General features: G+C 53.8%; 1 protein-coding gene across 1 annotated transcript in view; it reads right to left on the reverse strand.

Moving 5' to 3' along the window:
* Window positions 1-370: 370 nt before the first annotated feature.
* Window positions 371-26,978, reverse strand: part of LOC107322800 (chromodomain-helicase-DNA-binding protein 6-like) — a 71,041-nt gene continuing 44,433 nt past the window's right edge. The window contains 21 exon segments of the mRNA XM_015881235.1: window positions 371-3,857; window positions 6,997-7,116; window positions 8,668-8,859; window positions 9,374-9,820; window positions 10,305-10,511; window positions 10,774-10,922; window positions 11,508-13,058; window positions 14,169-14,377; window positions 15,044-15,263; window positions 15,962-16,019; window positions 16,596-16,656; window positions 16,915-17,007; window positions 17,009-17,042; window positions 17,298-17,401; window positions 18,242-18,331; window positions 18,652-18,811; window positions 22,578-22,777; window positions 23,197-23,399; window positions 24,477-24,587; window positions 25,623-25,802; window positions 26,497-26,661. Of these exon segments, the coding sequence (XP_015736721.1) occupies window positions 2,970-3,857; window positions 6,997-7,116; window positions 8,668-8,859; window positions 9,374-9,820; window positions 10,305-10,511; window positions 10,774-10,922; window positions 11,508-13,058; window positions 14,169-14,377; window positions 15,044-15,263; window positions 15,962-16,019; window positions 16,596-16,656; window positions 16,915-17,007; window positions 17,009-17,042; window positions 17,298-17,401; window positions 18,242-18,331; window positions 18,652-18,811; window positions 22,578-22,777; window positions 23,197-23,399; window positions 24,477-24,587; window positions 25,623-25,802; window positions 26,497-26,661 (5,442 nt within the window). The 3' untranslated portion in view covers window positions 371-2,969.

Below are 26,978 nucleotides of genomic sequence, written 5' to 3' on the forward strand. Positions count from 1 at the left end.
CGCCGGGAACTGACCCTTATCGCGTCCGTCCGCCCGAGGAACCGAACGGCGACCGCTCAGTAACGGCGCCGCCCTGAGCCGGAGCGACACCGCGAGCCGCTGCTCGGCACCTGCGGGCGTTCGCCGGGCTCCGGTGCAGGTGTCGCGGTGTCAGTGGGAGAAGGACCGTCCCGCAGAGCGGTGCTGCCCGAGCGCACCGAGCGATGCCGGCCGGTACCGCGGCCGCTCTCCGGGCTCCGCCTCCGCCCCCGGGCGCCCCGCAGCGCTCCGGGATCAGCCCGCCGTGCCTTGGGCCGCTCCGCTGCGGGAGCACGGCGGGACCTCGGCGCTGGTGCCGAGAGAAAAGCGAGGAACCGGTATCACAGTCAGGTGAATTAAACGTTCACATATATTTGCTGAAAAAAATTATATACATCTGTAGCAAGGCTCTGCCAAGTCTGAAAGATAAGCATCATCTCGTCACTAAATTAAAAAAATAAAAATCTGACCTTTAAATCTTTTTTTTGTTGGTTTTTTTTTTTGTTGGTTTTTTGTTTTTTTTTCCTTTTCTTTTTATCCACATCCAAGAGCACAGACCTTTATTTGTTAGCGCGTTTGGTGGGGATGTGTTTGTGTGGGGATCCAGGACAACCCGCGGAACGTCGGCGTTTCTTTGGGATAGGATGGAAAATGAGAAGGAGCTGCCAATGCCTCACAGCGCAAGTAATGCACAGAGCACATCGGGTTGCAAAAGGGTCACAAAGCAGTCAAAGAGAAGCCTAAACACCCAGAGACGGAGCGGACACGGCTGATAATAGAACAAGGTACAGAGCATGCCAGCTAATTAAATAAACGCCACTTACAACCCTGTTCCCTACCAGCGTAACCCTGGAGAAACCATCCCGTGCAAGAAACGGACCATGAAGAGATGTCTGCGTCCAGTCACAGTAAGGCTTGAAGATACAGCAAGTTTTATAGCATTTGTATTTTAAGGATTTAGGGCAAGTACATGTTCTTCTACTGAATAAAAAGAAAGTTAGTACTTAAAAGGTTCAAAAATATAGCAATCGTGATTTTTTTTTTTTTTTTACATAAATAAATTATATCGATTTTGGATTTAACAGCTGAGAAAACCCTTTTCTGCTTCCACTGGAGGCAAAACTGAACAAAATGTTAGTTAAATAGAGATAGCAGCATTTCTAAGAAATCTGTCGACAGTGATCCAGTATCTGTGCTACGAGGAAGTCATTAAATAGAAGACATTTAATTGGGGGGGGTTTCATCATGATTGGTTACAGATTTAAAGAATCACCCAATCCAGGAGTCTGGGAATACGGCCGGGAAAGTCTGACCTTGTCAGCTGGGGGGTAACAGACTTCTTTGAGATGCTGATTTCAACATGTACACCATTTATCATTGCAAGTGTATAAAAGACAATGACAACAACAACAACAACAACAAAAAGCATCATAAATAAATAATGCGAATCGAAATAGTTATGCCAAAACATTTGGACCATCCGATAAATTAGCAAAAACTGTAACAGAAAATAAGTAAAAAATACAGTAAATTGTGACGACCGGATGTGTGACCGATGACGCTCCCAACGCCCGCCGCGCTGACTTCAAGTCTCAAACCATGAGCTGCAAATGAGAACGAGCCCAAGTGAAGGGGAAACGAAAGGAGTGAGCGGAAGGAGGGACGAAGGAGTTGCCTGTGGAGGTGTCTCAACATACACAGAGTTTCGGGCACCGACTGCATTAAAACCTGTCCATTTAAAACGTGTACGTCAAAATCATTTGCTGATGAGGGAGGGGGGACTCGGAAATACTGTTCAACAGCACGTAGAGGAATGGAAAGAAGAAGCAAATGTGATCTCTTCACAGTCTACCACTAGTAGAGAAGAACAAACTCAGCTCTGGAGATCCCGTGGTCCTTCTGCCCTCAGAGCAGCGCAGCCTGCAGCCTCCCCTGCTCTGACAGACGCCACATCTGCGCACAGACCCCAACAGACAGCAACGCAAAAAGCCTCAGCGTTCATAAAAGAGCATTAAAATCAGTGTGGCCTGTTTGTGGCTTGGGAAAACAACGTTACAGCTCTCCTAATGCCATAGGGGAGGACTAACGTCGTACATGAGAATGGGATTCTAGCGGGGCCATGGGGGAACTGGCAGCGACAGGTACAGGAATCCCAACAAGTCATGCAAGATGTGCAACACGTTTTCAGCTCGGGCTGAAAAGCTCTCGTAACTATCAAGGAAAGGGCAACGAAAGCCCCACTTAACATAAAACCAAACTTTGGTTTGAAGAAATACAAAAGAATGCCTACATAACATTGTCCCTCACTGTCATTTGCTTCCAGACCTTTGAGGTGGGGCTGATGGAGAAATTATCCCACTACCAGTAATGTCTCTTTGTTTCAAAGAAATGAATATATGCATTTTCAATCATTAGGTATATACTTCTGTCTATACTACTATTCTAGTAACCATGATAAAATAGGGAAATACTTCAAATCAAAAATACACATCAGCACTTACTATAGCTGTGCTTTTTACCCCCAAATACAGGCTCTGTCACTCAGTGTCGCTGGAGAAAGAACCACCCCTGTCAGCGTGCAGACCGAGAGGTGAGAGCTTTGCTTTTGCTCTGTTTTTGCCTCCTTTTCTTCTCGAATGTGTGAGCGGTTTTAGGGGGTGCCCAAGAACTGGATTTGCTCGGCCAGGATGAACGACTGGAAAACAGAACAAGAATTCTGTGCCTCCCACACTAGCTAGACAACACTGTTTATCTAATAAAGTGGCAAGACCCTGCAACTATTAACATATGTCACCATAGTTTTCTGACAGGGAGTTAGGTAGATAATATTACTCATGGAAACACAGGTTTATGAAGGTGGAGTGGGGGCAGGAGGGTAAGTAACAAATAGGTATGGGATAAGAAACTTACAAGCCACAATCTTTTTTTTTTTTTTCAATGAAACAAAAGTTCTAATTGGTATCGTTAACTTCCTTGACCTCCTCCTCTGCTGGTACATCCTGCTCTTTCTCTGCTGGCAAAGGCGGTGTTTGCTCTGTACAGTTTTGACCATTTGCAGCTTCTTTTTCGGGCAGCGAGACAGTTTCTGGTTCTGGGTTCGCTGCGTCCCCTTTCGCTTTCTTTCTCTTCCGCTTCTGGCTCTCCAGGCTGGCTGCCTCCGCGTGCCTGGCCTGCTGCATGCCCGGCAGCGCCATGCCAATGCCAGGGGAGAGAAACATTGACGGATAGATCAGTCCGGGAGACATCCCTGGGATAAGAAACGGGTTAAAAGCTACAGGACTACTGGTAGTTATTGCGGATTCTGTCTGATTAGAAAACGAACTAGGGCCGGGCTTATCTTCAGAAAGAGTTTCTTTTTTCGCATCCTGGCTGCTCTGTTTATCCTCAGTAGCTTTCTCTGCGTTCGACGTACCACCTTTTGTTGTGCTTGTTAAGGAAGTCGGAGCAGTCGCGGTACAAGTCGTTGCCATGGGTGGGTTGAGAAGCCCTCCGACGCCGAACATCTGCGGCATGGTGGCCATGCCTGGAAGCATCATGGGCAACATGCTCAGGGTGCTCTTCACGTCCTCGCCAGCAGGCACGGCCGCAAAGCCCGCAGGGAAGCCGACCAGCCCGGTCAGGGGGATCCCTTGCATGTTTCTCATGTTCTGAAGTCCCACTAGATCCATTCCGGCAATCAGCCCGTTCATGAACAATGGTCCCATTCCAGAAGAATCTGCTACGACGCCGGGGCCTTTGATGAGCTCACTTCTGGGCCGCCTCCCCCTGCGGCGCGGCCCCGTGTCACGCAGCACCGGCTCAGTCAGCACACGGTTGAATTTGCTTTCTGGTAAGTAGCCCTGGGAACGAAACAGACACAACACAGAATGCCTCATTACTGTATCAGGGGAAATCTGTGGCTTTTCCATACTCGTGTCTGCATCCCAGATGGTGTCGGCACAGAAACATTTGCTTACATGATTCTGGATATGGAATTTGAGAGGTACGCAAGACTTCTCCCCAAGGGATGCTGCCAAGTGCAGGGCATCCTCACTGTGCCCTGGCAGAGCACTGCAGTGCCAATGTGCACAAGGGAAAGGAGGCAGAGGGGACAGCAGCCTTTGGCTCCTCTGAGCCCCTGCCAGCTGCTCCTGAGGACTGGAACCCTTCCAAGGATGAGGAGCACCACATCAGAGGCTCAAAGTTTGCTCCCATCCCAGCTTTAGTCCCGGCCTCAGTAACAGCTGGATATGAGCTCTAAGGGCCAAATTTTCAGTGCCCTGCTGGACAGCAGAGCTGCAGGAGATGCAGAGAGTGGGTGTGCTGCTGAGCTACGTGAGCATTCACTGCAGGAACAGAGCCCAGCGACCACAGTGAGGGAGAAGACAGCCCACCTTCGTGGAGCAGTGCAGGGAGACACACAGCACAGCTTAGCACTCCATTTTTCAGTGTTCTCATCACAAATATTTGAATGTTTCTTTCGTGCCTCCCTTGAGCTTCAAAGACTTTTGTGCCTTTGAACAATCTCCAATAATAGCACATGAGCTCTACTTCCCACTGACTCCTCAAGTGCAGAACAAACCATTGGGGAAGTTCGCACAGCTCAGCTGCTGCTCCAGGAGGGATGAGCACACAGTGGTGCACATGGAAGTCTGCACAGTAGCCCAGGTAGCCTGAGTACTGTGGGGCAGCCTGCCCAACACCCAGCCCTGGTGCCCCACCAGCGGCTGTCCCTCTGCATGCATGCACGGAGTGAGGCAGATGGGGCTGCTGAGTGCTAAGGGCTGATACACAGCTCTCCCTCTGGCAAAGTGGGGCAGCCTAGGGGCCATCTGCAGGAGCTGGGGGTAATGCGAGACAGCTGACTGCACTGGGTGTGCAGGCCAGAATGCGCCAAATAGCCAGCGCTAATTAAAAATGGATTTCAGAGTGGTACAAAACTCTAAGCCACTTGATCCTCCCTCTAGCCCCTGCTCAGCAAGGATGCTGCAGGATGCAACCATGAAACAAGGAGCATTGAGTGGGGCCTCTGGGAGCAGCCCAGGGGGATGCATGTGGCTGCTGCTCCTCGCCAGAGTAGGGACCAGTGGGCAAGTGCACTGGTAGGGCTCTGCTTCCTGCTGCCCCCGTCCTGCTGTTGTACCAGCCCTTGGGCCCCCCAAGATGCACACCCAACAGCAGGCTCAGGCTGGCATGCACAGAGCTTGCAGGAGCTGATAAAAAGGCTTGGCCCAGGGAACTGCTGGAAAATGTGACCCATGAGAAAGCACTGTGTGCAGCTCCTGCCCCGCACGCAGGTGGATGACTGCTCCTGATACGCTCCTGCTGCCCCAGCTGTCTCTCAGTCTCCCAGGCCTTCCAGGAAGGCTCTGCAGTGGCTGCCCTGTCCTGCCATGTCCTGTCCCAGGGGCACTGAGCACCTCCTCTCCTGCTCGGCCACGATGCAGAGCAATGGCTGTGCCCAACCTTCCTATGCCACGCGGCCCAGCCAGCCCTCCAGCTGTGCCCTTCCCGAGAGGCCCTGCCCTGCAGTTCATGGGGCCTCTCTGCAGAAAGGTGGTGGGGATGGGGAGGAGGAAGAAAAGATGATATGATACAGATTTCTCCAAAAGCTCTAACTTACTGAAAGCTTAACAATGTCAGCCCAGTCAGCTGCAACAGCATACTCCAAGTTTGCATCAAGCCACCTTGGCAATTCCTTCAATGCTGGTGCCGTGGCTCCCCCTAACTATAAAACATAGCAGAAGGATGACCTCTATTGCAGAAAGAGTTATGCAAAATAACACAAGAAATACGATTAAACGTCTAGGCAAACACACACTTTAGGAGCATCTACCAGCCTCTGAAGGGGATGGCTGCTACACACCTGAGAGGCTCATGCAGCAGGTGGCTGAGCAGACAGGCCATCCTGGTCCTGTCCAAGCAGAGTGAGAACACCCTGGGGTGCTGATTAAGGCGCAGCTGAGAGCCGAGGTCAGGGTTCTCTGCTCATGGCTGCAGGCCAGTCCTCCCACCCATGCTGTGAAGGGGATGACACCCCGTCCCTTGGCTCGCCATTTGGGGCTGCAGTTTGGCTGGGGAAGAGGCTCTTTCCTTGCTATGCCACTTGTCAGGACTCAGTATGGGACCAATGCTTTCAGCCACATAGCTCAGGGAGCAGAGGGCCAGCCCCTGTGCCCTGTCCCACCACCCAGCACTGCCCTCCTGCCCACAAGTGTGCTATGGGTGTAGACAGAGGCATGCTGAGAACTGGAGGAACCCACCCAACTCACCCAAGTCTCCAGCGGCCACTGTGGTTGCAACACAGAAACACAGGTGTGTTTGAATCAGTCTCCTTCTACTCTACCACTCTGCCTTGGGTTCAGAGGTGATTATGGCTACATCACCTCATGAAGCCCTGGGTGTGTTTAACAGTTACACTTGGGTGTAAAGTTCCCTGTCTCATTTAGAGAGGTTGATATCAGTGCACAAGAGGTGGGTAACTCCACACTCCCAACTCCAGCTGCTTGGTAAGCACATCTCAGTAAGCAAGAGAAAGCACTGCAAGCCCTCCATTCCCACATGCCTCTCGCTCTGCAGGGTGTCATCCTGCTGCACCTCATAAGGAGGAACAAAACAGGGACATTTGCAACACATGGGAATGCTACGAGCTTTGGAATACTGCAGTGAGTTCAAAGGTAATGATCAGATCCAGAACAGGAAACAGCAGCCAGGGCTATGCTGATGGCAGCTCTCACACCAACGGCTGTTACACTGTGCTGCTGCGGGGTCGGTGAGCAGCCGCAGCGGTGAGCACCCAGCCCTTCCTGCTGCAGACAGTCACATGTGGGTGTCACCTCTATCACACATGTGTTACAGAATATCACACACCAAGTATGTATTCCAGACTTTTGTCCCATCCACGTGGTTCCCTGGATTAAGATCCACCCCTGGCCTGCTCAGGTTCTGCTAAATGCTTCAGGACACTGAGGGTAGAGCACAGAATAGACCTTCGCTTACCCTCCGTCCAGTACCCTTATGTACCACCGGCACCCGCTCCTCGCCCGTGAGTGCACTAATGTCCAATTTGCTGGGGTCCTTGCAGCGCTGCCTCCTCTGCTTGGGCTTGTCTGAAAAATTCTGGAGTGCAAACAACACAACGTTAATTAGAGCGGACGGCTTAATGAGCCTGGCTGGCTAGAAGCCCTGCGGGAGGATAACACAGATGAGCACCCGAGGGATGGGGATGTTCCCGCAGCCCTTGGCAGAAGCACTGTGAGCAGCACACAGCAGCCTCTGCCACAGGGCCTGCTTTCAAATGAGCATTAATTGCTGTAGGTACAAAGGGACAGCACCTGCCAGCTCCCTGCAACTTGTACACACACATCTGTAAGCAGGGTGCTCTGCTTCTCAGCCACGCGTTGTTCTGCTGTATTTCAGCCATTCCCATTGCACAGCTGCTGCACCCTGCTTGGGGTCCCAGCCCTTCAGGAAAGGGCTGTTGCACAGCCACTGAGCACACCAACCCCTGGGACACCCATCAATGCTGGCCTCTGAGAACTCAATGGAGTTGCTCCAGGACTCCAAAGCAGCTTTCAAACTGACCCTTCAGAGATAGAACACCTGCCCTGAGGCTGCACACCCCACAGTGCTGACATGAAGCATGCTGGCAGCAGCAGGGCACTGGTGTGGCAGATGTGTGAGCTCCATAAGCCCCCCATAAGGCCAGGGCAATGGGAAGTGGTGGAAAGGCAGCTCCGCTGCTGCCCCACCAATGGACTGCTTCCTGCAGTGCTCCTGGTCTGGGGCACAGATCTCTGTGTGTCTCAGGGTCTTGAAAAGCTACAGTCCTGCTGCTCGAGCACATACTGGGCTCCTCAGCTCTCGGGAGCCCCACACCCTGCCCAGCTCGCCCCTCCTCCATGCTCCTGTGTGCCAGCCCTGGAAGCCCTGCCTTGGGCACACACAGTCTTCTGTGATCAAGAAGCAGTGTGTTAGGTATAGGATCACATTTCTTCCTGCAGCTTGTGCTCTGCCTACCACATTGTCCCAAAGGCTGAACAGGCTGAAATCTGAGGAGCAGATCACCCTGTGAAACCAAGAGGTGGATGGATGTCTATGAAACTACAAGAAGAATCAGACAGGCTTTGTGTCCTGCTCAGTGCCACTGCACTCTGGCTGTAACTGTGGACATGTGCCCACAGCACAGAGCTTCCATTTTCAAAGCAAGGAACTCCGCTTTGCAGGAAACCTCCCGTCTGGGGGCCTCACCTATTACAACAGCATGGCCTACAATGGCCCCAAATGAAAGGGAGCCCATGGGCTTTGAGCATCCCAAACGTCTTTTCCCATTTATCTCTTTATCCCTGCCACCTCTGGAAGACAGCAGACTACAGACTCACACCGCACATCTCTGATGCCCAGGACTGGAGCTGTAGAACTGACCTTGGGGCAGAGACATGCAGCTCAGCAAGTGGGTTCTGCTACTGCACAGGGAACGAACCATGCCCACCCCCAAAGCGTGACCGAAGCCTGATGAACACTGCCATCCATGTCACAGGAAAAGATGCTACGCTTCGAGATACTTCGTGGAAGTCTTGAATTCAAAAGCAACCACACTAAACCTAACACCAAAGGCAGCACACAAGGCAGACACAGAAACACACACATGCCACCAAAGGCCACCCTTACTGTGCCGAAGCCGGGAACGTCAAGCGTGTAGTCAGACTGCTGACGGAGCCAGTCGAGGAGACTCTTGTTGGGGACAGCCTTCTCGGCCTGGCTGCCTGCAGCTGGGACTGGCTGCGGAGTTGAGGTAGCAGCTGCTGGCCCATCTAGGAGGGGGCTGTTCTGGGGCGGCTGCAGCTGATCATCCTGAACGTCCTGGAGTGAAGGGAGGAGCAGCCCATCAGCAGCATGTGGTGATGCATCTGCCCCCACACATCTCCCAGAGCAGCTCAACTGCCACCACAGCATAGGCTGGCTTCTTCAGCCCCATATTCCCTGCACTTGTTCCCTAATCCACCCTCCCCAGTGCATTCTGCTTCCATTCAGCCCCAGAACTGCCAGCATGTTGCTTCTGCATCTCACCTGCAAACACTCTCGTGACTAGGGGAGACACTTCCCCAAGAGACCACTCCTACACATGGTCTGAGGCGACTGCTCTGGCTCCCACTGGGAGCTCAAGTAGATTCCAGGGGAGAAGCCTCTTGGCAACAGCTTAAATGCAGACATGGACTTTTTATCATCTTCTCTAACCCCAAACACTCCACATCTGGAACAACTGCTTGTGATAATGTTTATGAGGGGCAGTAGAGCTTGAATAAGGAAGCTGGACCATGAGTCAAATTGTGCTGACTGCATGGGGGCCATGTGAAAGGAGGGATCATCAGCTCACCTGCAGCCTGGTTGGAAGAGGCCTCTCCTTCAGGAAGATGAGGTCCATCCCTTCTACATTTTTTCTCCTGCCCCGTCTCCTCCTCATGGCAGCATCGTCTCTTCGGAGGCTGCCGTTTACAATCTGTCCTGTGACAGGATGGATTAACCCCGCCTGCAGAATGCCAGACAAGTCCATGCCCAGGGAGCCCTGGAGGGTGTTGACAGTCCCCAGCTTGGGCATGTTCGTATTCAGAGGGAAAGGAGAGGAGTTCCCCGGGGATCCATCAGAGGCTCTGGACATGTCCACAGCTGCGTCACGCCAGCCATTCAGTACGATAGGAGGATGAACATGGGCTGCTGCCAACTGCTCCAAGCTCCTCTGCTTGGTGTCTCTCTCCAGCTCAAACTCATACAGCCGCCTGTGCTTCCGCTCATCTTTTGCAAAGGCAGGGTTCAGGAAGCCTTCCTGTGTGGATCAGAGGCACAGAGCAGGTTATAGCCACTCGTGCAGCATCATGGACTCCAGATGTTCAAACCAACGCACAGAGCTGGTGGTCAGGCTGCCCTGCTCCTCTGCAGGACGTCGCATCCCTGGGCACAGCACACATCACTCTGTGGAAGTGGTGCCGTGGTACCCTCAGGCCAGCACTGACTCCCACATGCTTCATCCACTGCTGAAGCAGAGGTGGAGTCTCAGGTCAGCAGCTTCTCGCTCTGTGCCATGTCTATCAGTGGGAAATGAGAGACCAACAGGGCAGTGCCCTCTCCTGCACTCCTTCCTATGGGACACTGGGGCAGCTGAGAGCTAGGAGCTCACCAGGAGCCCAAGCTGCACATTACGTACCACAAGTGGCATCGAGAGGCAGCAAAACCCCCACCTGGAGCAGGAAGCTGGGGAAATGCTTCACCCTGGGGTTCTAAATCTGCCTCCCCTCAAGGGTCCCCCTCACCTTTTGTACCTGTGAGATTAACACTCCATTGTTGTAGCTGGGATCGGGGGTTTCTGACTCAGCAAAGCTGTTTCTGCTGCTGGCATTGCTGGCTACGGCTGGGGCTGCCAGCAGGCTCTGGGTCTCAAACTGCTGGCTGGAGGATGGCCACTTGCCCTTCAGGATGGCGTGGCAGATGTTGTCAATGCGGCTGATGATCACACGATCCTGCAAACAGGATTGGATGGGGTGATACTGGAACTTGAATGACTTTAATTCATGTACGCCAACTCAGGATGAAAGATAAACCCAATCCTTGTGCCCCAGCTCAGTAGCAAACTGCTGTGGTGCAGCTACAGCCATGGCCTGGTGAGAGCACCGAGCACAGCGTCCATTGGGAGCCACATGCAGAGGAGCAGGGGCTGTGAGCCTCTGCCTGTCAGGACAAGGCAGTAACATCCACAATAGAAAGCATTCATCTTCAACTCACCTTAGGCCACTCAGAGAAGGAGTAAAGTGTCTTTTCCTGAAGCAGCTGGGCGATGGTTGGTGCCCGGGCATCCTGCAGGTCATCAATCTCCCCAGGCAAGAGAGAAGTTGAACTCTTGCTCTCTTCCTCCAAATATTTCTCTGGTCCATCTGAGAAAGCAACAGAACAGAGCCCATCATCACTCTCCTGCCCTTATCCCTCAGGGTGGTAGCACTTCCTCTCCCCTTCTCACCCACGTGCCCATCAGGTCCCCAACAGATCCCACTCCCCACCCATCCAATAAGAAACACAGCACTCCTGGGCCAGGAGCAGGCAGCCCACGTTGCAGAGGAGCAGGTGGCTGGGCACAGCACTGAGCTGAGTTCTGGGCTTTTACTACAGTGACCCCCAGGTACTTCCCCAGTGACACAGCTGGAGCCCTGGTGGGCAAGGAAAATGGCAGGGGCCTTAAAGACAGAGCTGCCCACCAGAGAGTGCTCTGGGCTGGGAAGGGAAGGGTGTGGGTATCCCATGTCTGTACGCCAGGACTGCTGGGGTCCTGGCAAACCCAACTAGCAACCAACCACCAACTCGTTGCTCCTTGGTCACATTGGCCAGAGGGGTCCAGCTCCTGCAGGGCTGGTAGCTGTTCCAGGAGACTGGGCTCTGGCTCAGCTCTGGGGAAAGCAGATCCCTCCTGTCCATGCTGGAGGGGAGGAGGGGACTGTCAGCCAGCAGGAGCTCTCAGACTGTACCTTGACTCTGGCTGCTGCCAGTTTTCTCCTCCTCATCTCTGATCTCACACTCCTCTTGCTTCCCCCCCGGGGGCTCAGGGTGCAGGGCCTCTCTGCAACCTGCCTGCCCTTCAGCCTCTTGGCCCCAGTCTTCTCCCCCGGCACATAGGGGCTGTGCCCCCAGGGCTCCTGGTGGAGGGGCAGACAGGCTGAAAGCCCCGCTCTGAGACTGGCTTGGCAAGTGCTGCAGGGTGTTCTCCTCATCCAGGCTGTGGTCCTCCCTGCCCTCCGGCCCAGGCTCTGCAGGCATTTCAAGAGTTCCCAACCCCAGGGTCTCTCTCTCACTGTTCACATCTTCAGGACAAACGTCCTCATGTGTGGGGAGTCCAGGGCTCTGCTCCTCACCCCCAAGTTCATCACAACTGGTCCTGACCCTCGGATCACTTAAGCCTTCTGCAATATCTGCTGCCGCATCTGAGTTATCATCGTCCTCTTCCTCCTCATCTTCCTCACTGTGGCTCTGACTTGGACCTGATTTTGCCTCCATTCCTTTCTCCTGCAGCAGATTAATGAATCTCTGCTCAGGAGGGACCTTCATGTCATAGTTGTGAATGCTGGGACTGTATAGCCCCATGTTTATGACCCCTTCCATGGCACGGTGCTCAGGCAGCACTGGTGCAGGGCTGCCAAGGTCTCTCTTCTGCTGCATGGCCTCGCAGAGCTCTGCTGGGATGCTCCGTGAATGGTCACTTTCGGGAGTAGAAGGTGAAGGCTCGGCTTCTTCATTCTGACAGTCCATTTGGTCACAGCCCACCTGCAAACCCTCCAGGAAGGAAGCCTCTCTCATGGCCTCTGCGTCACAGCTGGATGGATCCTCGTCCCCCTCCAGCTTGCCCTCAGACAGTTTAGCAATGCTGCTTCCAACATCTGTGCAGCTCGGGCTGTCTCGGGCGAGGGAGCTCTGCTCACTGTTGCAGGCCTTCTCATCGTACATCATGCACATCAGCGAGTCCGGCAGCGAGCTCTCATCATAGTTACTGGAAATGATGTCCCGAACTTTAGACATGAATGTTTCACAGTTTGCATCTGATGGGCTGCCCCCAGCCTGGGACATGGTGCTGTCAGTGTTTTCCAGCTTGATCTGCCTCTCGGACTCATTCTCCAGGGATTCGCAAGTCCGATCCACATGGCTATAGAGAGGGGAACTGTAGAGTTTGGAGTTAGTCTGATACAGGCAGCACAGAGTTTCTGAGCCTGGGATCCCTGTTCTTTTATGCTGGGCATAGTTCCTGTATGCATCTAAAAAAGACAGCTGCGGGTCATTCATGATGTAGTAGTCTGTGCGATTCAGGCCATGCTTGGCAGTGCCAATCAGCAGGTCCCGGTCGTGTTTGCCACACTCCCACCACACTGGCAGGTAGAGGCTGGGCCGGCACAGCTTGAGCCGCTCGTGGAGCTGCGGACACTTCAGCACCTGCTCGCGCACCTTCCGCAGCAGCTCAATGCGGTACAGGGTTCTGGCAGCGCGTTCCTCCGTGATGGGCTCCACGTAGATGTCGGGGTCTGGGGGACCTACAACAGGGACAGAAGAGCCAAGGCCCTATTAGACAGACTGATGAGAGCTGCATGCAAGCTGGCTGAGTTTTCTGCTGTTCAGACTACAGGTGAGGTGGAGGCAGGGCAGTGCTTGAAGCTGCCATTGAGTCTGAGTTTCTCAGTGCCACCACCTTCCACCCATTTGTGACCAAATGCTCACAATGAAGGATGCTTTCTTGAGCTAATCAGCTGAGCCAAGAATAGCACTTGGCTACAGAAGGTCCAGTGCCTTGCCCAAGCTCTGCCCATCAGAGCCAGCAGTGCTGAAGCCGCAGGGCCACCAGAGCAGCTCCCTGAGGTGTGAGCCTGGGGCAGCCCTGTAGCAGCTTCTCAGAGAAGGGAGTCTTTTGAATCATGCAAGCTCTTTTGATGAGGACCGCCTACACATTCATACCTAAGGCATTAACACACATCTCTAACGAGCTCTATACAAGACTGGGCCTCCTGGCAGGTCTGAGATGAGATCCTTAATGTTCAAAGCAAATCACTTTGTGCTTAAGTAGCACCCAGGCAGCTTTTCATCTGCCATGTCCTGCATGAGCCAATGTGCTGCGGCTCTACTGGGTACTTCCAGAAAGCAGATGCCTGGTGTGTTGGCCAGGCTTCCCAAGCCTCAGACCCCCTCTGCCCTGCAGGAGAGCACCTCAGACAGTTGGGCAGCAGTGCAAGCCCAACACGGACTCTGCATAGCACCAGCGGAGGGGTGCATAGGCAGAAAGCAGCAACACATATCACACAAACCCCAGCTTCAGTGTGGAGGAGGTGTGAACTGCTGCCTTTCTGCTTCTCTTCCCTCACATCTAAAGATCACCTGCCTTGGGTAAAATTAGTTGAGATTTCATGGGAGAATTCCATGAATTATGCGAGAACAGGTGCTGAAGCCTTTGTGACAGTGCTGCTTTCCTGTTGAACCAGAGAGAGAGCCAAAAATGCAGGTGTCTGCAAGCCCATACCCTGGCTGGTGTCTCGCTGCTTCTTACTCTCATGAAACTCCTGCCTTACTCTCCTGATCCACAAGAGCAGTGTGACCATTTCTGGCCCTTGGCTCCGTGGATTCAGCATGGATGCCATGCAATTTTCACTTACCATCTTCTTTCCACAGTGGGAGACCACAGACACTCTTGCACATGGCCACAAAGCTGTAGAAGTACTTCTCTAAGCTCTCATCTGTTTTCTTCTCCAAACGAGATATGGCTCGGAACTGGGTCCAGTCAAAGACCTTTTTCTCCTGATCATAGATGACCCCAAAGGAAGAGACAGTGCGGTAAAAATCTGCCTGCTCCCTCCTTGTCCACCTATGGGGCAGAGAAGGAGACACATGAGCACCACAGACACATGTGCTAGTACCAGCATGGACAAGACAGCAGACAGAGAGGCTCAGAGCAGGTTATCAGTTACTGCCCACCAGTTCTGGGAGAGCTGCAGGAAGAGCACCATCACCTGAGTCTCTAAGGTGCATAGCAAGGAGGAGTGAAGGCTGCAGGCTTTCTGGCACACATGGTAGTTAGCCACCAGCAGTCTTCAGAGGCCACTACCAGGAGGCTAATGCAACCAGGAGGGCTGGGCAGCCCGAGCAGGCCAGCTGTGATGGTGCCCATCCTTCAATCCACAATGAGCTCTGAGCACACAGCTCTGCTCAGTGACACCCTGCTGAGGGCTGGAGGTGGATCCCCAGCCCAGCGGATGCTGGATTTGATCCTGATGGGATATCCTCTGATTACTTTTGTTCTCCCACCAGGCCATTACATACAAAACACAGCAGGCTGCTCCCTGGGCTGGGCTGGTGGCCAGGCTTCAGGGTCCCCCGTGCTGGGAACAGTGCTCCCATGTGCAGGAAGGAGCCACATGCCTCTGCCACAGGCAGCTGGCTGAAGGGACAGTGGCTGTCGGTGCAAAGGGACTTCACCAGGCCTAAACCAGCTGTGAAAAAGACCCACTGCCTGGGCCTGCTGCTCTATTACCTTTTCTGCATCTCTTTGTTCACTGAGTCCATCTCAGAGGCTCTCCGGAACACCTCATCTTGCAGCCAGTATCCATGGTTACCAGGCACCAGCATCTCTCCGCGCGCAGGCACCTCTTTGCGGTTGCAGCGCTGGTAGACAGTGACGAGCCGCCGCAGCCTGGCTGTGAGGGCAGATGAGACAGGCCAGCAGGATCTGTCTGAGTCGGAGCCATCCTGGGCTTCAAACATCAGCAAGGACATCAGTATTTAATGTGCGCTGCTGAGCCCTGGGGCCGCGCGCTGCCTCCTGCTTCCGAGAGCTCCCTCCCACCTCCCACCTTCCCCTCATGTTTGTGGGGGCCACACCAAATGCTGTTGGCTCACACCCTGACCAGGTCTGAACCTCTTTCAGAGAGCCCAAGGGCGGATACTGGGGTAGAAACAATGGCTCTGGGCCAAGCAGCCTCCAGAACTCACTCTACACTGCCTGCCCAGCAGGGGGGCTGGCAGCCCACAGCACCAACAGCAGAGGCCCTGCACACTCATCTCATGCCCATGCCTGGCTTCAGTACTGCTCTTTTTCAGGATGTGCCTGCACTGCCACAGTACTCATCCCTGGGTCGTGCATGACTCAGTTCTCAGAGTGCATCTGTGCTCTCACCCCAGAAATGCTCTTGCCATTACTGTACCGGCCTACAGCAAAGCCAAGCCAGACACTCCTACAGCTAGCAGGACAATGTGCCAAATGGGCTTTCTGTGAGCCTCCTCTGCCCTTCAGCAGAGCCACAGAGGAGTGCTGGGTAAGCGCTGCCACCCAGGTTATGCTCTCAGACATAAGCACAGCCTGCATGTCCCAACCCCTCCCTGTCATTGCTCTGGCCTTCCTGTGCCAGTCCCTTTGCAGCACTGTGCCATGCTGTGGGAGATTCAGCCTCACCTGCCGATGGCTCATCCCGCTTCTCACCAGCTTCGCCTGCCCCAGCAGCCACAGAGTCCTGCAGAAAGAAACCATCAGAGGAACCGCTGCTGAGCTGCGCAGGAGATCATGCTGCCCAACCCTCACTCCATGGCCCTGGCAGGGTCTGGGCTGCAGGACCACATGTCCTTGTGAGCAGCCCTCAGCACACAGGAGCAAAGCAGTGCAAGCAGCAGAGCTGACAGCTCAAGCATGCAGTGTTGTCTCCTTTGGGCCTCAACACAACGAACTGGGCCATAGCAGCACTGACAGCACCACACATATGCCACACCCTCATGGGCTGCCCAATCCACTGCTTGTCATCCTGGAATGCCCTTTATGGAAGCCAAGCATGAGAGCCTCCTGGCTATTCCCAGCCTCTGACATCCCTCTGCTCTCTGTGAGGTGGATGCTGTCCAGGTCAGCAAGAAAAAGCCACACTTCGACAAGAAGTGGCATGGGCCACAGATGGTGCATGGCAAGGCAACAACTGCAAAGAACAGGGATGCAGGCAGCACTGCTCCCCCATGCTCCATGGCAGAGCTGAGCCATGTCTGCAGCACCGGGTAGCACAGCAGGCCTGGCAGCAGCATCCATCACCACTAATCCCACTCACCTCCTGCTTCGGCAGCCCATCCAGCTTTTCTCCATTACTCTCTTCCTTTTCCACGGTGCTCCTGGATAAGACAGGAATTAGTCCCTAGTAGTGCAGTGTCACTTCCCTTGCAGTGTCAGCAGTGCAGCCAGCAGTTCCAGCTCTTTGCCCTGCAGCACGGAGCAGCTCCCACCTGTGCTCCCCACTGCCCGTCATGCTCCCATCCACATTGCTTCCTTCTCCCCTCATTGCCCTCGTAAGCATAGCTTTCTCCTTAACACCAACCCACTTCTCACTTGGACACAAAACACCCAAGGGCTCGGCTCCATCCCCTACCCACCTTTCAGCAGTGTCCTGAGCCCCGTCGCTGATGCCCTGCTCTGCAGAAAGCAGCTTCTCATCAGGCATGCCCACCTTCTCCAGGAAGCAGACTGGGGTCAGCCCTCATGGCGTTGTACCTCTCATAACCTGCCAAAGCCATCAGGGAGGAGAAAGACAGGGTGAGGGCAGGCCTGAACCTTGCTCTGGTGAACCTCCTGCTGTACATCTAGGAAACAGTTGCTTTGACCTTGCACAGCTGCAGTGCATGTCTGCGACTCTGCCCCTCACATGGAGGTGGGAGCACACAAATCACATTCACTTCAGGCCCTGTGGCTCTGGCCAGCTGCTCCATGCACATCCCTCTCACCTGCTGCCCCCTTCCCACACAAGCTGGCAGCATACCATGCTTGAAGACACCGATGAGCAAAGATTTATCAGCTTCAGCATTCCACCAGTCCACCGGGATCTCCACGTAGTCGATGTCTGGCAGCAGCACATCCAGCTCTCTGCAGAAGACAAGTGTAAGCACTCCTCTTGCAGCCTCACCAGGCACAGCAGTGTGCCAGGGGCTGAGGGACAGGGGTAGGGGTAGGCCGGAGCCGGGGTATCTAGGAGTGCAAGGCTGGCCTGACACGTCTCCCTCTGAAGAGCTGCAGTTTGCTCCACTGCACCCACTGCATTCCCTGTTTCTCCAAAGACTGCACAGCCCCTCTGCTGGGAGGCAGTTGAGCAACATCAGGGGACAAGAGCTAATGTCTGCTGGGAGGAAGCAATGCAAACCAGCCAGACCCACAGGAGCAGCACAGCTGGTCGGCTGAGGTACAACACTCCCTTGTGCTGATTGAGCTGGGCTGGCACAAACCATCCTGAGGAAGGCAGCAACACCTCCTGTAGTAAATTCATCTGACTATTTTGTGCTTCTTTCTGAAGCTCCAATAGCTGATAGTGGGAAGGTCAGAAGCTGTGTGGCGTTAGCAGAGCCCCTTTGTCCTCAGCGGGGGTTAGGGATTGCAGGCCTCAGCAATGGGGCATGCTCTGCTATAAGGCCTGGCCATGGGAAGTGGGTGCAGTTCCTGCAGGCTTTTCCTTTGGGACTGAAGGCCAATTCATTAGGCAGCACAGATTTTCCCCCAGGCTGGCACTGTGGCCTCAGAGCTGCCACAGCCCCTGCTCACACACAGCCACCACCAAAGCATGAGGCTTTGTCTGGTGATGGGCTGCAGTACCTGGCTTACCCTGAGCCACAATGTGCTCAGAGCAGGCCTGGCTGGGCTGACAGTGACACTGCTCAAGCACCACTACCGTCACCATGAGAAGCAATGCTGGGGTTCACCTGAAGTTCCTACCTGGCAGGGGTGCCCTCGAAGGCTTTGTCAGCGGCCTCCCCGAGCACCTCAGCCTTCAGGTAGTACAGCATCCGCACTCGCAGCAGAACCCTGTTCTCGGGCACACAGAGAACACACATTCGCATGCAGGTGCTCAGAGCTGTCACTGGAGCATTTGCAGGGGGTGCTGTGAAGGTCTTGAGAGCAGCGAAAGCTGTTCCATGTGGTGTTCCCACATGGGAGGACTCACCCTCTGAATGCTATCTGACTCCCTGTAGGGTGGGCAGCTCGAGTGCTGCTGCCCACAACACTGCTCCAGCCTTGTCAGCAGGAGGAGTACCCAAGCCCAATGCTCTGCATGGGCAGAGCCCCCCATGGCTCGCTCCCACCCCGTCCATGCCCCACAAGCTGTCATGGGCTCCTACACTCACTTATTGCAGTGTTGTTTGAGGTGCTTCTTGTAGCTGTCATCATGCAGCACCACCTCAGGGTTGCACGTAGCAAGCCAGTCTGCGTTCTTTATCTCTGGAAGCAGCATTTGGTTCTTTGTCTTCTTCCCTTTTCTGCCTCTGGGCACTGGTGCTGACAAACCTGTAACAGCAATTGGCAGCAAGTGAGCATCACGGGCACTGCGGGCCAGGCCAGGTGCCTTCAGCACAGCTGTGTCAAGGCAGCATGGCTGGGAGCTGAAGGAGGCCCTGCACAGCTGCGGGCTGCAGGCTGCAAGCCAGGGTTGCAGAGATGTGTATGTGCCCAGGTTTATAAAATGCTGCCACTGAACAGCAGAGCTCGCAAGGCAGAGGTATGTGGTGGGATCGTTAGTCTTCCTTCAGCCCAGTAAGGCTGGCAGCTGTGGGGCAGGCATTGCTCAGAACACTTCAAAGCCCCCAGTCTGCTCTTCAGATCACCCCCAGCACAGAGCCGGGAGCATCACACCCATCTCTGAGATCCTATGCCCACAAACAGAGAGACAAGTGTGGCCGCACAGCTTGAAAGCTGTTACTGGAAAGAAGGACTGGGCTGGGTAAAATCACGGGAAGATTCATTCCTCTGTCACTGCAACAGCTCTGATAAAACTATCAGTCAGCGCTGGAGCGGGAGAGGAAAGATCTTAGGAAAACAGGCTGTTGCCTTTTGATAACACTTACAGGGCTGGCTGATAAAGCCAACGAGCAGCACCCTGACACTCTGTTTAACATGACATGCCATTTCTGTTTAACACTTGCATCACACAGGATAGACACGGTACATGTCAGACACATCAAAGCTGACAGATCTCAGGGGGTTTGTAACATCACTCAGCCCAACTCAGGTGAAGGAGCTGCCAATGAAGCTCACAAGGTAAACCGACAGCGTGTGAGATTCCATCTCCCAGAAAAACACGAGGATCACCACAGAAATGGTATTGCTGTGGGGGCTCAGTGCAGCACTGAGCCCAGGGGATAACAGGAACCCTCAATGTATGTATGAATACATCAAACTGAAGCATGGCAGGGACCTCAGCCCCAGGCACAGCTCTCAGAGCCTTCCTTGGCCAACACTGCCTGCTCTGAAGTTCACCCTCCAGGGACCATAGAGTAATTCTGGACAAGAGTTCAAGCAAGAGGCTTCCACATGATCAAAGACCAAAAAATAACCCTGATGATCTGATCTTCTGGGGCTGTTTCCCATTCCATGCACCAGAAGGAGGGCTATGTGGGAACCAGATCACTGCAGGTGGTATTTGCACTTGGCAAACATACTGAATGGGAAAGCAACACAGTTCCATCTGGCTGACAAAGATAAAGTGAGATCCAGCGGCTGGAGCTGAAAAACACATTCTCAACCTTGAAATAACATGTGAGTTTGGAGCAGAGCACAGGAATGATGCCTGGTGAGGTCACCATTGTTTGGAGTATTCCCAGAGAGATGAGCTGCAATGTGCACAGTCACTTCCCAGGCATAGTCCTGTCAATGTCCTCTCCTGCACTTGTGCACACAGAGGGAAAAGAAAAGCCTCAGTGGTGCTGCTGGAGCCATCTGGTCTGGAATACCAGGCACAGTAGAGTGCACCACAGTGCCCTCAACACCTGCACAGCGCTTGCAGCTCCATGACACGAAGACAGCTCCAGCTCAGGCAGCTGTGGGGCCTGCAGTGGTCACCAGGCTCTGCCCCCAGCACCAATTTGGCATCACAAAGTCTGGGCAAACACTGCCTTCCTCACAGCTCAGCCCCATGCCAGGATGGCCAGCAGGAGCCCGCTGGGCCCAGCAGAGCTCTAAGCAGGGCTGGCCACAGGTCCCACTCACTCTTTCACAGTTACCCTGACACAGGACTGAGGAGCCAGGAGGCATGTGCAAGGGCTGGACGTTTTCTGTTGCTTTCTGCACATCAGAAGTAGCTGGAGCATGTCTTGCCTGGCCAGCTCTGCATCCAGGAGAGCTCTGGTTCCCTGGTGAGCCTTGGCTGCACTAGAGGGCTCTGCTCTCCCTCAGCCCCTGACTTCAGACTAGATGGTTCTGTTAACCCTGGTCAACACAACAGTGGGGTAGCATAGTTGAGAAAAGCCACTCTGAAAAGATGGCAGAGAAGCTCCAGGTTGCTTCCCTGTTCTAAATATCCAAACGCATGGGTTATAGCGCTGCTCTTGCAGTAAAGCATTACTGATCCTTCACTGAAACTGATGCTTGTTTGTTACTTGGCACTACTTACATAAAGCCCATTCATATCAGCCAATTCATTTCTTCCTTTTGCTCTGCTCTCCACAGGGCTCTCAGGCTCACACCAACTGCTCTGTGCTTCCTGCTGAAGGAATTGACTGGAGGAAGCCCCTGAAGGCCACATGCTCAGACCTCATGCTGTAAAGCCAGTCAGACATTTCCAGACAGAAGGGAACAGTTATGCTGCGTCTTGAGACTGCACCATGGTGTTTGAGCACCATGTCATGCTCAGCACATACCCCTGCTCCAGAGGTGCTCCACCTGCATGCCACTATCTTCAAACAGGAGCTTCAGGTTTCAGCCTGTCTCAGTGGTGCCAAAAGCAGGCGGGGGAGACCCAGCCTCCTCACACCTCACTGTACGCCCCACAAGCAGCACGCAGCCACGGGGCTTGATCACCCTGAGAGAGCGCCAAGGGCTCCCCTCACAGCTTCCCAGCCCAACTCACCTGTCCTGAAAGCTGTGTGATGCAGGCATGGTGCTGCCTGGTGCAGAGTCCTCTGACACAGAACGGGCACATGTGTCCCAGGCTGCAACCGTCCAGCTGGCACAAAGAGCCAGCACAGGCTTCATACCAGGAAAGACAAAAGCCACTGTGGCTGTGTGATGACACTTTGCTGTGCTGCAAGGGACTCCTACAGAGAGCAGACACTGCAATGCAGGCATGGAGGAAAGTCTGCAGAGCCCCATTCCCCTGGGAGTCAGAGGGGCAGTGCGAGAACAGGGCAAGAAAAAGCTCTGCTGGACCCCATCAGAAGCTGAGGGCACATAGGAAGCCGCAGCCCAATGGAATCCAGATACAATTAAAATCTGAACACATGGTGTAATATGTGGGGCATTCAGACTTCACATATATGTGCACTAGTCCTCTCAACCAGAAGTGTGTAGCCAAACCTGAGATAAGGGGTCCTGCACCACCTCAGCAGGACTCTGCACTGCATCATCTCATGACAAATCACCAGCGCTGCACTCTCACCAACCAGGGCAGGCACTGCAGAGCAGTGTGTCTGAGACAAGAACTGTGACAAGAGGAGGCACAAGCTGGTGACACAGGATGAGACAGCTGCACAGACTGCACTGCCATGTCCCCTGACATCTGCAAACAACTGAGCAGATGTAAGGCCAGGACCAGGCAGATCCAACTTTAGCCTTAGGACTGGGTTAGCACAGGTAGATCCCTGTGTGATAATCTGCTCTGCATCCTAAGCTGCCCTGAGGAAAAGCCGGGCACCCCCACAACTGTCCCAGCCAACACGTTCACCTGGTCACCAACACTTGTGAGCTCACAGTGCAGTGTCCGCCAGCACAGGGAAACTCTGACAGTACATTGACATAAAACTTTGCAGGCCCCTCTCAAAAGTGGGCTGGCATTTCTGCTCCCTCTGCAAGGCTCCCTCCACACCAGCCACAGCCAAACAAGCATTAGAAGCTATGAAATACACTCCCACACACAGGCAGCTCCTGTTGCTGTCTCTGAGGTCTGTGTGGAGGTCAGCCCCATGGCAGACATTTTCTCTGCAATGAGAGAGTCATCATGCTTAACCACAAGAGCTTCCTGGCTGTTTCAAATGGCTTTGTTTTCAATTCTTCAGCCTAGTCCTGCACGAGGCACACTAATGACAGGTACTGTTGCAATGGCAGAGAGAACACGCAATACCTGAGTGATTCTGCAGAGCCTGGTTCTGGCCATCCTTCGTTGGTGTGATGAGATCCCAGATAAAACTCTTTATCTTCTCATCCCCTTTGTAGTGCTTGACGCAATAAACCAGCAGTGCTCGACAAATCATCTCCATGTCCTTTTCATTCAGGTGCCACTTGAAGCGCCCATGGGTCAGGATATCTTTCCATCGTCCCCAGCTGGAACAGTAGTAACAGAGAGACAATAAACACTTTTGAGCAGATAGAGACCTCACCGACACCACCCTCCATGAGTTCACACAGGGGCACAGATCTCAAGGACAGGGTTCTTACATCCCCACATCATGGGAGAAGAGATGGGGAGAAGTTTACACAGGATTGAACAGGCTGTAGGCAAGAGCAGACTGGAAGTCCAGACTGCCAGCTTTGTCTTTGTCCCCTAAGCTCAACACTCAAATGTTTGCTTAGAGCCTAGAAATCCAGGTACCACTGGGGAGGTCACTGCTAGAAGAAGGGAACACTGCTTTGGTTATCTATTGCTGAGGATGGACAGAATGTGACTGTGGTAGTGGAAGGCCCACCTGTGTGCGGGCAGCTGGAGGCCATGGCCATGGTCTCTGTGAGGGGGTGAGACTCACCCAAATATGAGCAGGTTCTTCTCCACGCGGAAGCACTCAGCCCGCAGGTACCGCCGTGTCTTCTCATTGAAGCGCCGTGAGCGCGTAGGTCGCTCATCCGAGTCACTGTCCAGCTCAGAGAACTCCATCAGCTCATCCTCCTCGAAGGAGTTGTAGTGTTTGGTCTGCTTCCGCACACGGGGCCTGTCAATGACCAAGCTCTCCTAAGGGGACAAAGAGGGAATGCACTCAGGTGCGGGCAGCAACACCTGCCCTCCATCATGTCACAGTCTCCCTGCTGCTGCTCTCTGGCTCTGTTCACACCTCTGGTTCCTAGTTCCCAGCCCTGGGGGCTGGTCACCACCTTGCCACAAAGATCCCAGCCCCAGATTTGCTTCACGTGGCTTTGTCTGCACACAAGACAATTCCTAGCCAGCACAGAATTTAGTCTGAATGCTCAGAGGCTGAAAATCAGGCCGTCAAGAGGTCAAACTGCTGATGCTCAGCAGCTGATTCAGCTCTGAATTACACTCCTGGCCCTCTCAGCAATGCCTGGGATGAGCAGTGCTGTAGGTAGTATAACTGTAGTGTTGATGGGGAGGCAGGTGGGCTGGAAGAGGAAAGGTAGCCACTGAAAAGGGGCAGGAAGGAGCAACATGAAATCAAACAGTGTGCACATGCCTCCTCTTCTTCCCATCAATGCTAAATGAATTCATGTTATCATCATCCCAGCTCAGGGCAGGAGCCCTATCTGTGCTGTCCCCAGACATACAGCAAGTCATCAGCAAGGCTGCAGCTCGTCTTAGCATTCGCATGGCAGGAAGAGCCAAGAACAAGGATGAACCACAGAGGTGCACAGGGAAGGTGCAGCAGTTTAGCAATCAGGTCAGGGGAAGCCAAGTTCTGGCTCCCTGATGCTCCAGCTGCCAAACTCCCCATGGTCCCTGCTGGGAAGGAGCCTATTTGCCAGGCAGGGCAGTAAGACCGCTGGAGCATCCAATTCATAGACCACATCCCCTTGCTCCGACATAGAGATGGGCTGCTGGATAACCTGGCTTTCTTCCTTGTTCCCTTCACCATCCTGAAGGCAGAGCAGCGGGGCTGCAAATGCAGATGGAGGAAGCAGTGGCATAATTCTAACCTGTCCCCACTTGCTCCTTCAGGTCTGAAGAAACTACTTGTGTCTGGATCTTAGAACGGTTTGCTTTTTGAGAACATGGAGATTGAGCACGACCTACAGAGCCACGAAAGGACCTCCCAGACTCAGCTGTGGGGCTCACAGGCCACGAACTGGACCTTACCTTTTCATTCTTGGCGTCGGTATCAAGCTCTGCTATTTTGGCCCACTTCTGCCAGAAGTTGGGGTCATCTAAGGAAATGTCAGTTCTGTTGCCAGATGCAACAAAGCTAGCCTGAGAGTGAGAGAAGGTGAGTGAATAGGTTGCAGCTCCAGATGTACTTTCCCCAGCAGAGATCCCCAACACACTGCACCCGATTTTGACACATGTCAGAAGGCTCTTTGTTTGCTTAAGGAAGCTGAACCTCTCTCCACTACAGTCCTGCCTGGCCTGCTGGAAGCTGATCCTGGGCTGTGCCACCTGTGAGTGGAGGGGAGCCTGACAATTCCCCAAGGACAGCAGCTAAAAGCACAGCACAGAGCTGGCCCATTGGGCTCATTCCTGTGACCTGGCTGCAGGAGGCTGCTCTGGTGGGGCTGTCAGGACCCCAAGGCATTCAGCTCCCCATGGTGTGGCAGTACACAGCTTCTGGCATCATGGAGGCCAGCACACAGGGCCTGTCACCTCCTCAGGGATTATCCTGCAGAGCCAGGTCCTATAGCAGAAGAGTGAGGCTGGCCACAGGAATGAGCTGTGCTGAAGATATCACAACACCCTTCTGCCTTCTCTTCTCCAGGCAGAACATCCCCAGCTCCCTCAGCCTGTCTCCACAGCAGAGGTGCTCTATCCCTCTGAACATCTTTGTGGTCTCCTCTGGACCCTCTGCAGCAGCTCCACATCTTTGTGCCAGAGGCCCCAGAGCTGAATGCAGTGCTCACAAGAATGGGATCTCACAAGAGCAGAGTAGAGGGAGAAAATCACCTCTCTGCCTTTCTGGTCATGTTTCCTTTGACACAGACCAGGATACAGTCAGCTTTCTGGACAGCAAGTGTACATTGCCAGGCTGGCACAACTCTCAATTCTCTAAGGCTGGCAGCCCCCTCCTCACTGCTCTGCTGACCTCCTGAGACAAGAGAACATGCTGCTCCCATGTTCCAACAAGGTCTTACTCCTAGGCATGCAGGGACAGGAAGAAGAGCTTGGCCTCCGGGTGGATACAGCTTCAGCCATACACAAGGAAGAGGCCATGCCAACAGAACTGAACTACACCCCACAGAGGGGCACTCTGCTGCCCCAGGAGGCACTTCCCACCCGAAGAGTATGACGCACCTTGGCAAAGGTGGAGCCCTTCCCCTCAGACTGGATTGTGATGGTCTGCGTCCTGCGCTGGAGGATTTGGTCAATGTCCTCCTCACAAAACTTGGATCCTTCATCCTCCTCATCCATCAGAGCACCATAGGCACCCTTCCGCAGCAGATCCTCCACCTCCATCTTTGAGAGCTGCTGGACCTGCCCAAACACAACACTGTCACCAACTCTGCTAGCTGCTCTGGGTACCAGCACTGTGGGTGAAGGCTCTTCTGACCCAGGCCTGCTGCTGCATGAGTCCATGTCAACCAGACACAGTATTACATGCCCACAAACTCTGTGACAGTGCAAGGGCAGCCTGCCAGGCTGAACAGCAGGAGTGTGAGCATGAAGGACTGGGTTTTCCCAACCCAGAAGCCTGCTGCAACCTGGCAGTCACTTGCACTTCTTCCAGGATTTACCCAGCCTCTTCCTCTTTCCAATCCACCTTTCTGCTTTGCACAGTATTGTACAATGCTCATAAAAACAGCTCTGCACAGCTGAAATGGGCTGGGTGGGCTGCTAATATAGCCTACAACCTCTTCTCATGAGGGGCAGCAGAGCTGCCACATAGGCTTTGACCTCTTATGCTCTGGTAGGAGAGGGACAGACAGGCTGGGGATGTTGGCCAGCAACAATGGACTAGTGTCCTTGAGACAGCACCCAATGCTGCAGAAAGCTGTATGGCCTGAGCCCAGGTGTGATCCTTCCCACCTTGAATCTGAGGCTTTTAGCCCCATGTGGGGACACAGCCCTGCACAGCTGCCCAGAGGAAACAGAGGGACAGGATGCAGGGGAAGGAAACGTACTCTAACACAGAGCCTCCTGCTGAACCCCACTCTGATTGCTAACTTACCCCATTGGTGCCGCCCTTGCGGTTGATGTCCTGTAGCACAGCCTTATCCAGGCCCAGTTTCAGGCTGGCCTTGTCGAACATCTCCCGCTCGTAGGAGTTTCTGGTGATGAGGCGATACACCTTCACTGCCTTGCTCTGCCCGATCCGGTGGCAGCGAGCTTGAGCCTGGGAAAGAGGAGGGCACAGGCTTAAAGGTTGTGAGCACAACATCTCCCACCTCCTGGGGCACCCCTTACTGAACACCTGTGGCTGAGCTGGAGTAGGAGCCAGACCCACCATTCCAAAGCAAGGAAATGGGGATCAGGCCTTTGCTCTCCTCGACCCCTCTGTCACCAGGTACAGGCAAAGTGTTGTCCACCTGTGCTTTTAGAGCTACAGTGGGATTTCCCCCATGATGAGTACGAGCTCTCCAAGTGCTGCACATCGTATCAGAGCAGATAGGTGCTGCTGCCCACATCTCTCCAGCTGGCTGGGGCAATAGA

Source organism: Coturnix japonica, chromosome 20, assembly GCF_001577835.2.
Source record: "Coturnix japonica isolate 7356 chromosome 20, Coturnix japonica 2.1, whole genome shotgun sequence".
Classification (NCBI taxonomy): Eukaryota; Metazoa; Chordata; class Aves; order Galliformes; family Phasianidae; genus Coturnix; species Coturnix japonica.